At 41.0% G+C, this 12,648-nt stretch overlaps 1 protein-coding gene across 2 annotated transcripts in view; it reads right to left on the bottom strand.

The window, feature by feature from the left end:
- Positions 1–12,648, bottom strand: part of TENT4B (terminal nucleotidyltransferase 4B) — a 68,308-nt gene that overhangs the window by 20,829 nt on the left and 34,831 nt on the right. For both annotated transcript variants that reach the window (XM_004704682.3, XM_045293724.1), the window contains exon 2: positions 8,181–8,304. In XM_004704682.3, coding sequence (XP_004704739.2) covers positions 8,181–8,304 — 124 coding nt within the window. The remainder of the gene's footprint in view (positions 1–8,180; positions 8,305–12,648) is intronic.

The raw sequence follows: 12,648 nt of genomic DNA, 5'->3' as shown, positions 1-12,648 counted from the left end.
GAGCGGGGAGGAAACCTTTAGGAACTAGAGGAAGGTTGTATTTCTCATCATTGTTACATCGCACCCTGACTGGCTCATCTCCTCCCCAAGACCCCTCTGCAAGGGGATCTCCCCCACTGTAGATTTTTATCAGAGCAAACAGCCATGTCATTCTCCTGCAGTAACTGAGGGGTCTGAGCCATTGCTTACAGCATAGGGCCACTAGGGACCCATAAGTTAAAGTTGCTGTTAGGTGCCATTGAGTAAGCAGACTCACAGGGATCATATGTACACTGCTGGGTCCTGCACCATCCTCACAATTATTGACTGAGCCGACTGTTACAGCTGCTGTGTCAGTCCATCTCCTTAGGGTCTTCCTCTTGTTCACTGACCCTCTACTTTACCAAGTGTGATGTCCTTTTCCAGGGACTGGTCTCTCCTGATAATGTGCCCAAAGTAAGTAAGATGAAGTGTTGCCATCCCCACTGTTCAGGAGCATTGTCGTTGTACTTCCACCATAACAGGTGTGGGGTTTTTTTGCAGTCCATGTTATATTCAATATTCTTTACCCATAGGGTAATTCAAAGGCATCGGTTTTCTCCAGTCTTCCTTATTTATTGTCCAGCTTTCACATGCAATGAGGCAATAAAGATGCCAGTGTCAGGTACACTGTATTTCTCAAAGTAACATATTTAGTCTTTAATGCTTTTAAAAGGTTTTGCGCAACAGATTTGGCCAATGAAATACATAATTTAGTTTCCCGACTGCTGATTCCATGTGCATGGATTTTTAAGTTAAAATTAAGTTAAGGTTAGTCGACCCCAATTACAGACAAATGCTGGGATGGCCTGTAGGCTGACCCCACAGAAGACAATACATATTGTCATCTTACCATCACGTTGTGACATAAAACCTAAACCAATCTCAATCCATTTAGAACAGTCAAAGACTGAGGCTGGTAGATGTGCAAATACACAAGAGATTAGGAGGGCAAATTTTGCAACAATGAATAAGCAATGAAAAAAAGTTCAACATTCTGAGGTGAGATGGACTTAGACTGGAATCACAACCTTGTGTCTCTTATCTCTAAAAACAAACGGATAAATGTTCCATCTCAGAACCATGCCGATGACTTAAATTTAGGGTGTTCTATGTTAATACTACTGACATTTGAGCCAGATAATTGTGTGTTATGAAGGCTGCCCGGTGCCTAGCTAGCAGGATCCCTAGCTTTTATCCACGACATGCCAGAAGCACATCCCCAGTAGTGACGACTAAAAATGTCTCCCCAAAGAAATCAAAAGCCATCCATCAAGTTCAGCTCGATTAGCAATGACCCTTTAGTTGGGCTTATGGGGTTTTGATTGTATCATAATATGACCACCAAAGTAAACCTGAGTTGTGCATATCCCAGGGACAAGCAGATGTCTTTTGGGTCCCCACTTAATTCTAGCCCCAATCCAAGAACAGTTAGTTCTGATCACATGGCCCTGCTCAATACTCACCTTTATGAAATGATCACTGAAGATAAGGGTGCTACAGCAATGTGTGGTGAAGAAAGCAGATGGTGCCTGGCTATCGATCAGAAGAGTGTCTGGAGTCTTAAAGGCTTTATTCAAACAAGCAGCCATCAATGTGAGGAGCCAAATAAATCCACACAGAAGAAGCACAGCAGCTTGTATGATCCAAGATAACAATTACAAAATTTGGTATGGTGAAGAGAAAAGTATCAGAGCTAAAATTATGAACACCCAATTTGTAGAAGGCTATGGAGGACAGTGGGAGCCCCAAACCCATCTATCTATAGAGCATCTAGTTAGACCGACCTGCTGACAGATCCTTCTAGCCAAGGCAAGAGACCAGAACAGCCTTACTAACAGGCAGAGAACATTGCAATCTGATTGTGCAAGATTGAACTCGGGACCAGGCCAATTGTCCTCCCTATAGACACGACCTGAATTGTACTGGGTGCAAATATCTCTTAGATGTTCAGGACAAAAATTTCTTCCCTGGCTTATTGAATGTTGATGGGGGTCTTCTCTCTCTTACGCATCGTTTGTACTTTTCCTTTTATACTAATATGATTGTATCCTTACCACTTTAGTGGGATTTGTCTTGCATTGTTTCCTGTTGGGTTTCTCAGCAGTGAAGCACAGGAAGAATGGATGTACAATGATACTAATTGTTACAAGGTGTTGAAGGGAATCCACAGGTAGGGGGTGGGCGATCTAAAGGGAAGGGGATTTTGGAAGTGAACAATGAGGGCAGGAGTGGGGAAGGCGCACTAGAACTGACTGATTGCACAAACTCCCTTTGATGCAATTGAACGATTGAACTGTTCAATTGTATAACATGTGAATTATGTGCCAATAAAAATGTTGGGGGGAAATTACATTTTAAAAAAAGAAGAAGAAAATTCAAGCCTCAAGTTGAAATACTGAAAGATTTGTTAGAATTCAAAATATTGAATGATGCAAGAAGCATCCCCCAGCCCCAAAATGGAAAGAATACACAGAGCCACTGTACCAAACAGAATTAGTTGACAGTTCACCATTTCAAGAGATATGAACAAGAAATAATGCTATGATGGAAGAAATAAGCTACACTGAGAGCATTAGCCAAAAGCAAGGCTTCACAAATTGATGGAATACCAATAGAAATGTTTCAACAAGCTGATGAAACCCTAGAAGCACATATTTATCTATGCCAATACATTTGGAAGACAGTTCTTTGGACAACTAACTGGAAGGCATTGGTATGGTGAACTTTATAGTATGTGAATATTGTCCTAACTCACTGCCACTGAGTCAATTCCAACTCACCAGGACCTAATAGGGCAGATTAGAAGTGCTTCTGTGGGATTCCAAGACTGTAAATCTTCACAGGAGTAGAAAGCCTCATCTTTCTCCTGATGGACAGCTGGGGGTTTCAAACTGCTAACAGTCCAATGAGTAATCCACTATGCTGCTAAAGCTTCTACACAAAAATCATTAGGAAACCCAAGTATTATAGGTTGCAGAAAACTGTTCACCTTTAAAATGTAAGTCTCACATCTCAAGCTAGCAAACCAAAAGAGCCTGGAGGAAAATATACCAAGCAAATGGCAATTCAAAAAAAGCAGGGGTTGTGATCCTAATCTCTGACAAAATTGATCTCAAGGAGAAAGCCCTAACAAGATAAGGAGGGGCAATCTATAATGCTCCAGGGATCAGTAAGTACACCAAGAACCAGTGAGCATAGTAGACACTTACACACCCATGACAGATCCGTGAAATTCGTCAATCAAATGTTCCAAAAGATGAAAAAAGAAATCAGGCTCAACAATCATAGTAGGTGACTTTAATACACTGCTCTCCAGGAAAGACAGATCATGGGGAAAGAAGCTTAACAAGGAAACTACTGACCTAAACTCTACAATGAGGTGACTTGACCTGATAGACATTTTCAGAGCCCTCCACCCAAATGAAACAAACAAACAAACAAAACACCACCACATTCTTTTTAATCCCACATTGCACATACTTTAAAATAAACCACCTGCTGGGACACAAGTCACGCCTATGCAAAGTCAAGCACACAGAGGTCGCTCAAGACTTCTCACCTGGGTCACTATGCCATAAAGCTGGAAATCAACAAAAGGATGATTAAGGGGGAAAAGGGCAAACAATTGGAGGATGAATAACTAACTCTCTACTGGAAAATGAGTGGGTATTGACCAAAGATCAGAGATGAAATCTGGAAGCTTTTAGGAACCAATGGGAATGAGAACACGGGGTACCAAAACCTCTGGAACACAGCAAAAACAGTTCTCAGAGGTTTGATAGCAATATAAGTACACACATGAAAAAGGAAGAGACTTATGATTGATACGCTGGCATAAAATCTCCAGCAATTAGAGCAGAGCTAACCGGACAATCCTACGAATAGGAAAAGAAAAGAAATGCCATATATAATCATGTATAAGCCGAGTTTTCCAGCACATTCTTAATGCAGTTTTTGTGGTAAATTTAGGTGCCTCGGCTGATATTTGGGTCAGCTGATACTCGAGTATGTATGGTAGTGAAATTCGGGGCAGAAGTGGAAAAACAAGAAAACAATGCCAAAAAAAAAAAAAAAAAAATCAATGCAGCAAAAAAGCTGGTTCTTATTCAACAACTTGAAAGACAAGGGCAAATACTTGGAAAAGCAAGCCATCCCTAGACTATCCCAGATGGATGGCAAGAACCTCAACAGACCCATAGCAATAGAGGAAATAGACAAGGTTATCAAGGAAATACCAACAGAAAAAGCCCCCAGGCCAGAAGGCTTCCCAGGAGAATTCTACCAAGCATTCAGGGAAGATATTACACCAATCCTACACAAACTCTTCCAGAATTTAGAAAAAGATGGCAAACTCCCAAATTTGTTCTATGAAGCTAGCATAACACTGATACCTAATGTGGGCAAGGATCCCACAGGAATTGAGAACTACAGACCAATATCTCTAATGAACATCAATGCAAAAACCCTTAGCAAAATACTGGCCAATAGAATACAAAAGTTTATAAAATAAATAATTCACCATGACCAAGTGGAATTCCTTCCAGAAATGCAGGCATGGTGCCATGTGAAAGCCCATCGGCAGTATTTGCCACATGGACTAGAAAAAGGATAAAAACAGCATGATGATATCAACAGATGCAGAGAAAGCATTTGACCACATCCAAAGCCATTCGTGTTTACAACGCGCAAGAAGATAGAAATAGAAGGAAAATTCCTCAAAATAATACAAGCTACATATATGAAAAGCCAAAGTGGTAGTCAATTCGGAAAAGATGAAAACAATCCCACTGAAAAAAGGGGACCAAACAAAGATATCCCGTATCCCCACTTCTATCTAACATCATACCAGAGGTGTTAGCTAACAACCTAAAGCAGGGGTCCCCAAACTTTTTTTAACAGGGGGCCAGTTCACTGTCCCTCAGACCATTGGAGGGCCAGACTATAGATTTTTTTAAAAACTATGAACAAATTCCTATGCACACTGGACGAGTTGGCTGCTAAGCAGGACAGGCAGTGGCGGCAAAACCACCCAGCGGGTCGGCTGAATGTCCTCAGTGGGCTGCATGTGGTCCATGGGCCGTAGTGTGAGGACCCCTGACCTAAAGCAAAGGAAAGATATCAAAGGTATTCATCTGGCAGAAGAAGAGGTGAAATTATCGTTATTCTCAGGTGATAAGATCCTATATATGAAAAAACCCAAAAGCTCCACAAGAGGAGTGCTGGAAGTGATAGAGGGTGGAAATCCAAATGGCCAACACACATATGAGAAAATGTTCCCAATCATTATCCATAAGGGAAATGCAAAATAAAACAACTATGAGATACCACCTAATACTCTCAAAGATAGCCCAATTAAAAATTCACGAAACAACAAGTGTTGAAGAGGGTGTGGTGAGATAGGAACTCTCATCCACTGCTGGTGGACCTGTAAGTATATGTAGCCAACATAGCAATTGATTTGGCAATACCTAAAACAAATGGAATTTGAGCTACCATATGACCCTGAAATCCCCCTACAGGGCATCTACCCAGAAGAAGTAAGAAACAGACCACGACCACACATCTGTGCTCCAATGTTCATCGCAGCTCAGTTCACAAGTGCAAAGAATTAGAAATCAATCTAAATTTCCATCAATTGACAAGTGGATTAAAATTCTCTGGTATATACATGCAATGGAGTACGCCACATCCCTAAAAAGCAGTGAAGAATGCTGGAAGCACATCATGGCGTGGCAAGAGTTGGAGGAAATTATGCTAAGTGAAGTAAGCCAAGCACAAAAAGGACAAGTACAACATGAGTCCGCTGAGGTAAGCTTACAAAGCACAAGGGGCACAGGGGAAAAGCCACCAAATGCATAAATTCCTGGGGCGAGGTTCAGGCTCTCTGGCAGGGGTCAGACTCAATCCAGGGATGAATATGGCAGCCAACTAAAAAGGAGGAGGAAAATAAAAAAAAGAAAAAGAGGACGTGGATAGTGGGGGAACAGGGCACTATCCCACACATGGGGAGGGTATTGTTCATGTCGCCACAGGAAAGTGAGAAAGGGACCAGACCTCAACCTGGGGCCCCAAGCCTCCAGGGCAACATCCCAGCATGAAGCCCTGAACTAACAGAAAGGTCAGCGGGGCTGGCCCCAGTCCCAGCTACACTGATTCCCTCCTCAGAACAATGCACCACAGAGGACAACACTGAGGATACAGCCCGGGGACAGTGGTGGATCTGCCCAGACCACATGGGGGAAAACGAAGAGGGAGGGAGAGAGGAAGGAAGGGGAGAAGAGTGAGAGAAACAGAACTGCATCCTGACCCACCCAACTCCAAGGACAACATTCCTGCTCAGAGCAGCCAATGCACAGAGAGGACCGTAGGGCTGTCCCACCACGAGATATGACACCCCCACCGACCTACAGTGCTACAGGCCAGCACCTGGATACACAGTGCAGGAATTGTACCCAGTCTGACCCACACCCCCCCACCCCCCACCCCCAACACACACACACACACACTAGAGCGAAAAGCAAAGGGAGCGCAACAGAGCAGCATGGGAAGCCATGGAATACTGAAAATAGACTTTGGGTCGGTGGGCAGGGCTTGGTACTTCGACAGTCCTGATTGGAAAACATTCGTAAGGGTCAGCAGACAAATCTGGAACTATGTATAGGCTTTTTCTTTTTTGCATATCTATCCATATAAGAGCAGGATAAACAATGCCAAGGAGAAAATAACAGGGCCAAAGGCTCCAGGTGGACATGGTAGAGGAGATGGGAGAAAGGGAGGTGGGGAGGCAACAAACCCAGGGACAAGGGAACAATAAGGGATCTAAAATTGATGACTCGGAGGGTGTAGAATGCCTGATGGAATTTGATCAAATGCAACGTAGCAAGAGAAAATACTGAGAGCTGAATGACGGTCAAATAGAATAGTGGGACAGAAGGAAAGGTAAAAAGAAATCTAGGAAAGAACTAGGAGGCAAAGGACATGTGTAGAGGTATAATTATACATAGGCATGCTCATATGTAAATATATTAATATATAACGATAAGGATAAAGGCCTAAATACATATTTGTTAAGTATTAAGGTAGCAGATGGGCATTGGGCCTCTACTCAAGTCCTCCCTCAATGCAAGAACACTTTGTTCTAGTAACCTGCATTCTATGATGTTCACCTTCCTGACACAATAAATCAAAATGGGTGCCTAAGCAAAAAGTGGTGAAGAAAGCTGGTGGTGCCCAGCTATTAAAAGATATAGCGTCTGGGGTCCTAAAGGCTTGAAGTCAAACAAGTGACCATCTAGCAAGGAAGCAATAAAGCCCACTTGGAAGAAGCACACCAGCCTGTGCAATCACAAAGTGTTGACAGGATTAGGTATCAGAAGACCCAAAACAAACAAATATATCAATGCAAATGAGGGAAGTCAGAGTAGAGACCCAAAGTCCATCTATACACAACTGGACATTCCCTGGGGAAAAGGTCACAAGGAAGGAACGAGTCAGCCAGGATACAGCATAGGACTGATGGAACATACAACATTTCTCCCCCTCCACTATCATGACCCCAGCCAACCTTACAAATCAGGCTAGACTGAAGCATGTACACTGGTACAGATAAGAGCTCTTGACACAAGGAATCCAAGACAGATAAACCCCTCAGGAACAATAATGGGAGTAGTGATGCCATGGGGGTAAGGGGAAGGCGGGGGAGAAAGGGGAGAAACAGGGAACCAGCTATAATGAGTGACGTATAACACCCCGCCCACTCCACCAGGGGACAAACAACAGAAAGGTGGGTGAAGGGAGAGAGTAGATGGTATAAGATATGAAAATAATAATTTATAATTTATCAGGGGTTCATAAGGGTGGGAGCGTGGGGCAGGGAGGGAAAAAAGAAGAGCTGATACCAAGGGTTCAAGTAGAAAGAAAATGTTTTGAAAACAATGATGGCAACATATGTACAAATGTGCTTGATACAATTGATGTATCTATTGTTATAAGAGCTGTTAAGAGCCCCCAATAAAACAATTTATTAATTTTAAACGAGTAAGTCTCCAGATGCACACGCACCTGCGTGTTATGCCTGTAAACAATATGCTAGCATTACTCCTCTCCCGCCCCGTGAACAAGGATGTGACTGAGCACCCCGTCCCCAAGCAGGTACTCACATCGGCACTGGGCCAGAGTTCCTTTATGACACTCTCGATTCTCTTTACCACCTCCATCCGCATCTTCTCTTCCTCCGGTCTGGGTGACATATACTCATAAAAATCACTGATCTCTTCATGCAGGCTGAAGAAAAACAGAGGATAAATAATTAACATGTGTTGGATTGATGGAATAAGAATCACCATCTTCAATAATCTCATTAAGTCTTAAAATTTTAAAAGATGACTTTATAAATTGTTATCTTAATTTTAATGTTACATTTCATGGGTAACTGAAGTGGTTATGTCTAGAAATATTAAAAACCAAAATAATTAAATGAAATAAGAAGTCTTATTGGAAGTATAATAGTAGCCTTTGCAGCATTTCTTAACTGTGCTGGGTGTTGTTGTCGTTAGGAGCCATTGAGACTCTTCCTAACCATGGTGACCCTACGCACAACACAACAAACAGCGCTCCAGCCTCACAACTGTCCGTATGCTTGAGCCCATCGTTGCAGTTACTGTCCGTTCAGCTTGTTAAAGGTCTTCCTCTTGCCAATGTTCCTCTCCTTTACCTTCTTCAAGCACAGGTCTCTCTGGACAATAGTCCAGAGTGTGTGACATGCAGTCTCGCCGTCCTTGTCTCTGAGGCGCGAGCTGGCTGGGCTGGGCTTCTAAGACTTGTGTGTTCTGTTGGCAGTCCACGGGATTTTTGATTCTCTTCACCAGCACCATGATCCACTTGCATCGGTTCTTCTCCAATGTTCCTTATTCAGTGTCCAACTTAGACACGCATGTGCGGTGATTGAAAGTAATATCGCTTGTGTCAGGCTCGCCTTCGTCTTCAAAGTAGCTTTGTTATTTTTCAACATCCTACAGAGGTTTTATGCAGATTTACCAAAGACAATCGTCCTTTGACCTTTTGACTGCTGTTTCCAAGAGCACTGATTATAAATCCAAGAAAGACGAAATCCTTGACAACTTTAATCTTTTCTTTTCTCCATTAATCATGATGGTATACATAAGGACAATGGGAGAAATTACAATTATGTTACTTTGTTTAGAGCCCAAACAAACCTACATTAACAGCTATCTCAATTATTATTATTATCAATTTTTGTTTCTTTTGTTTCTTGCCCTTTCCTTACTTAATTTTAATTACTAAACTTTTATTTCATAGCTCTGCTTAATATATCTTTTTTTTCTCTTTCTTTTCTTCTCATTAATCCTTCTTTCTCATTTACATAAAACGAAAGCTTATATTACTCTTACATCTTTTTTCTATCAAATATTATTACCCATTCCTCTCATTGCAAAACTGACATTTTTGGGGGGTCTAATTTCCTTTCTATTTACCTATCAAGTAACATCAAAGATCCCTTCCTTTTTTGTGTACTTCTTCCTTTCTTTCTCTATCCTTTCACACTCTTCCCCCAAGACTTTAATTTAAAGTATTTACCATGGCTCTAATGCACTACCTAACAGAATTTACTCCCACATAACCCCACCTCCCTAAAACATCTAACAGCTACACCAAGAGGTTAAGGAAACAACAGCAGATATCAGTTCACGCAAAAAGAACAAGAGAGATATATACACATATAACCAACACCAACAAGAGCTAAATGAAATTCCTGAAATTGAAGAGGCTAAGGAATTACCAGAAAAAAAATTTACAAGAATGATGACGGCACTCATACAACGGACGAAGGAAGAGACTGGAAGGAAAGTGAAAACAGAAAAGCTAGAAACCTCACTACATGCCTAACAGACAGAAACACAAACGAACACTACAGAATCAGAAAACAGAAAAACAGAATTGAATAGATGGAATCCAAATTAGTGTGCTTAAAGACAAATCTATAGACTATAATATAAAAGAAGAACAAATAACAAAATAAGCATAAGATACCAAAAAAGCCTGAAGACAATCAGGGACACAATCAAGAGGAACAACGATGACTTATAGGGGCTCCAAAAGAGGAAGAAACAAAAAAATCCACAAAGAGGATAGTTCAAGAACTCCCGCAAGAAAGCATTCACAGCACTTAAAGCATGAAGAGATATTATTCACGAAGCTGGGGGAGAGGGGGAGGGAGACAATCAAAGGAGATCCCAAAAGGAAAACTCCCAAGCATAATTCAATCAAGATGTCTATCATCAACAAGGAAAAAATTCTAAGAGCAAGCAGAGAAAAAGGAAAATTATATACAAAGTGTAAGCAATTAGGATAAACTCAGATCTCTCAGCACAAACCATGCAGGCAAGGAGACAATGGAGTGATGTATAAAGTCTTGAAGGGGGGAAAAAACTGTCAACCTAGAATCTTGTGCCTAATAAAAATATCATTCACACATGATGGAGAAATAAAAATATTCAGGAACAGGAGAAAATAAATATGCTTCCTATAAGAAAGACCCCTCGGAAACACAGACAAGAACAGATTAAAAATCTGAGGCTGGGCGAAGTATAACAAGCAAAGAGCCACAGAAAGAAAGTAGGGGTAGCAATATTAATCCCTAAGAAAATAGATTTCAAGGCAAACAACATAATGAGAGATGAGAGCAGACACTATACATAGTGATAAAGGGACCAATATCCTAAGAAGGCATAACTGTAATATATATATTTGCATCCAATGAAAGATCTTTGAAATACATCAATCAAATCCTCTTTTGGAATCCCTATATAGACACCTCCAGAATAATAAGAGATTTCAATATGCCACTCTCAAGGAAAGACAGAATATCATGAAAAAGACTCCTTAAAGATACAAAAAAGCTTAACACCACAATCAACAAAACAGACACTGTAGATACATACAGAATGCTTCGCCCAACAAACCCCAGTGTGTTCCCCGACACATATGGAACATCAAGAAAAGACCACATACTAGGCCGCAAAGCATCCCTCAACAATTTTTTTTAAAAATTGAAATCCTACAACATTTAAAAATTGAAATCCTACAACAATCCTGACAACAATGCTTTAAAATTAGAATTAAATTTAGAAATTAAAATTAGAAACCAAGAATAAAAACAACAGAAACATAAAGATAGACACATGGAAATTGAACAACACAATATTAGAAAATGATTGGGTCATAAAACAAATAAAGTAGGAAATTTTGTCTTTATTTGCACTCACACCTTCCTCATGCCTCACTACCCTCTGTATACCTGTCCTCTCAGCACTGGCTTCCACAACACTTTTCCTTAGATCGCTATGGAGGCTTTCAGCCCTCTTACATATCACTGTTTTTGATAAGCTGTCGCCATCAAGTTCTTCCTGGTTTATCTAAATTAATAGTAACTGTTCAACCTCTTCGATGGTCTGGGTTCTTTTTTGTGGTTAACATTTCCCACCTTTGAAAAGATTAGCTACTTTAGTCATACCCCCCTCCCCCACCCAAATGTTGATAATATAGACTTAGCCATGTTGTATTCAGCTACCAAATCAGACAAATGGCAACCTGATTCAAATTTTGCAATGATTTCTTTCTTTAATTCTATCATGGTTATCACACTTTTCCTCTTAGCTTTACTGCTGGTATCACTAACTTTCTTTGGAGCCAGGGTTATGATATTTTGTTCAAAGAAAGCACAAAGAAGTACAATGGCAAATGTTTTCATGCACTAACACAAGAACTATGCTATCTGAGTGAAAACAGTGCTGACACTGGTGTCACCTCTTCGTATCCGATGTGAGACACAAACATGATTCAATCTCAGCTCACACAGGTTTTCCCAAGTCTCATTCTCTGTTTCTCGAGCAAAGGTACAAAACCCAAGCAGATATTTTTCTGATTTTGCTGTTTGCGTATGGTAAAAGTTTGAGCTTGGCGTCCTTCAACAACCCAAGTATCACTATAGTACTCCGAAATGTAGAAACAGCCTCAATATTCGTCAGTGGGATCCAAGTAGATAATGGTCTACTCACTCCACAGAATAATATGGCTCATTTAATAAGATTGAGGCCAAGCTACATGAGCTAATACAGAGCATTCAGTTTAAAAGAAAAACTGTATGTGTTTAACATGGTTCGCTTTGTGTGTATTAATGGGTACTAACACTTGTTTCTGATTACAGAACAAATGGAGACAACAAGCTGTCAACAACAGTACCGAGAGGAGAAGGGCTTTGTCTCAGCGCAGGGCATGACGGGAGAGTTGGGAGGACTTTTCACTTTGAATCTGTCTGTACTATAATGCTCTTTAAATCACTATGGATTTGTCAGTTTTATTAACTACTAGGGAAGGTTACTGGCCATTTGTATTCTTCAGATTTTCAGGGCAATATCTTCTATAGAAATCTGTGTGCCAACAAAACCCACATGGAAGAAGCACAACAGCCTGTGTGATCATGAGATGTCGAAGGGATGAGGTATCAGGCATCAAAGAACAAAAATCATATCATTGTGAATGAGGGGAGTGCAGAGTGGGGACCCAAAGCCCATCTGTAGGCAACTGTACATCCCCTTACAGAAGGGT

This window comes from Echinops telfairi, unplaced genomic scaffold, assembly GCF_000313985.2.
Source record: "Echinops telfairi isolate 266 unplaced genomic scaffold, ASM31398v2 ScPeMD7_2291;HRSCAF=2852, whole genome shotgun sequence".
Taxonomy (NCBI): domain Eukaryota; kingdom Metazoa; phylum Chordata; class Mammalia; order Afrosoricida; family Tenrecidae; genus Echinops; species Echinops telfairi.
This window is presented reverse-complemented; position numbering and strand designations above follow the sequence as displayed.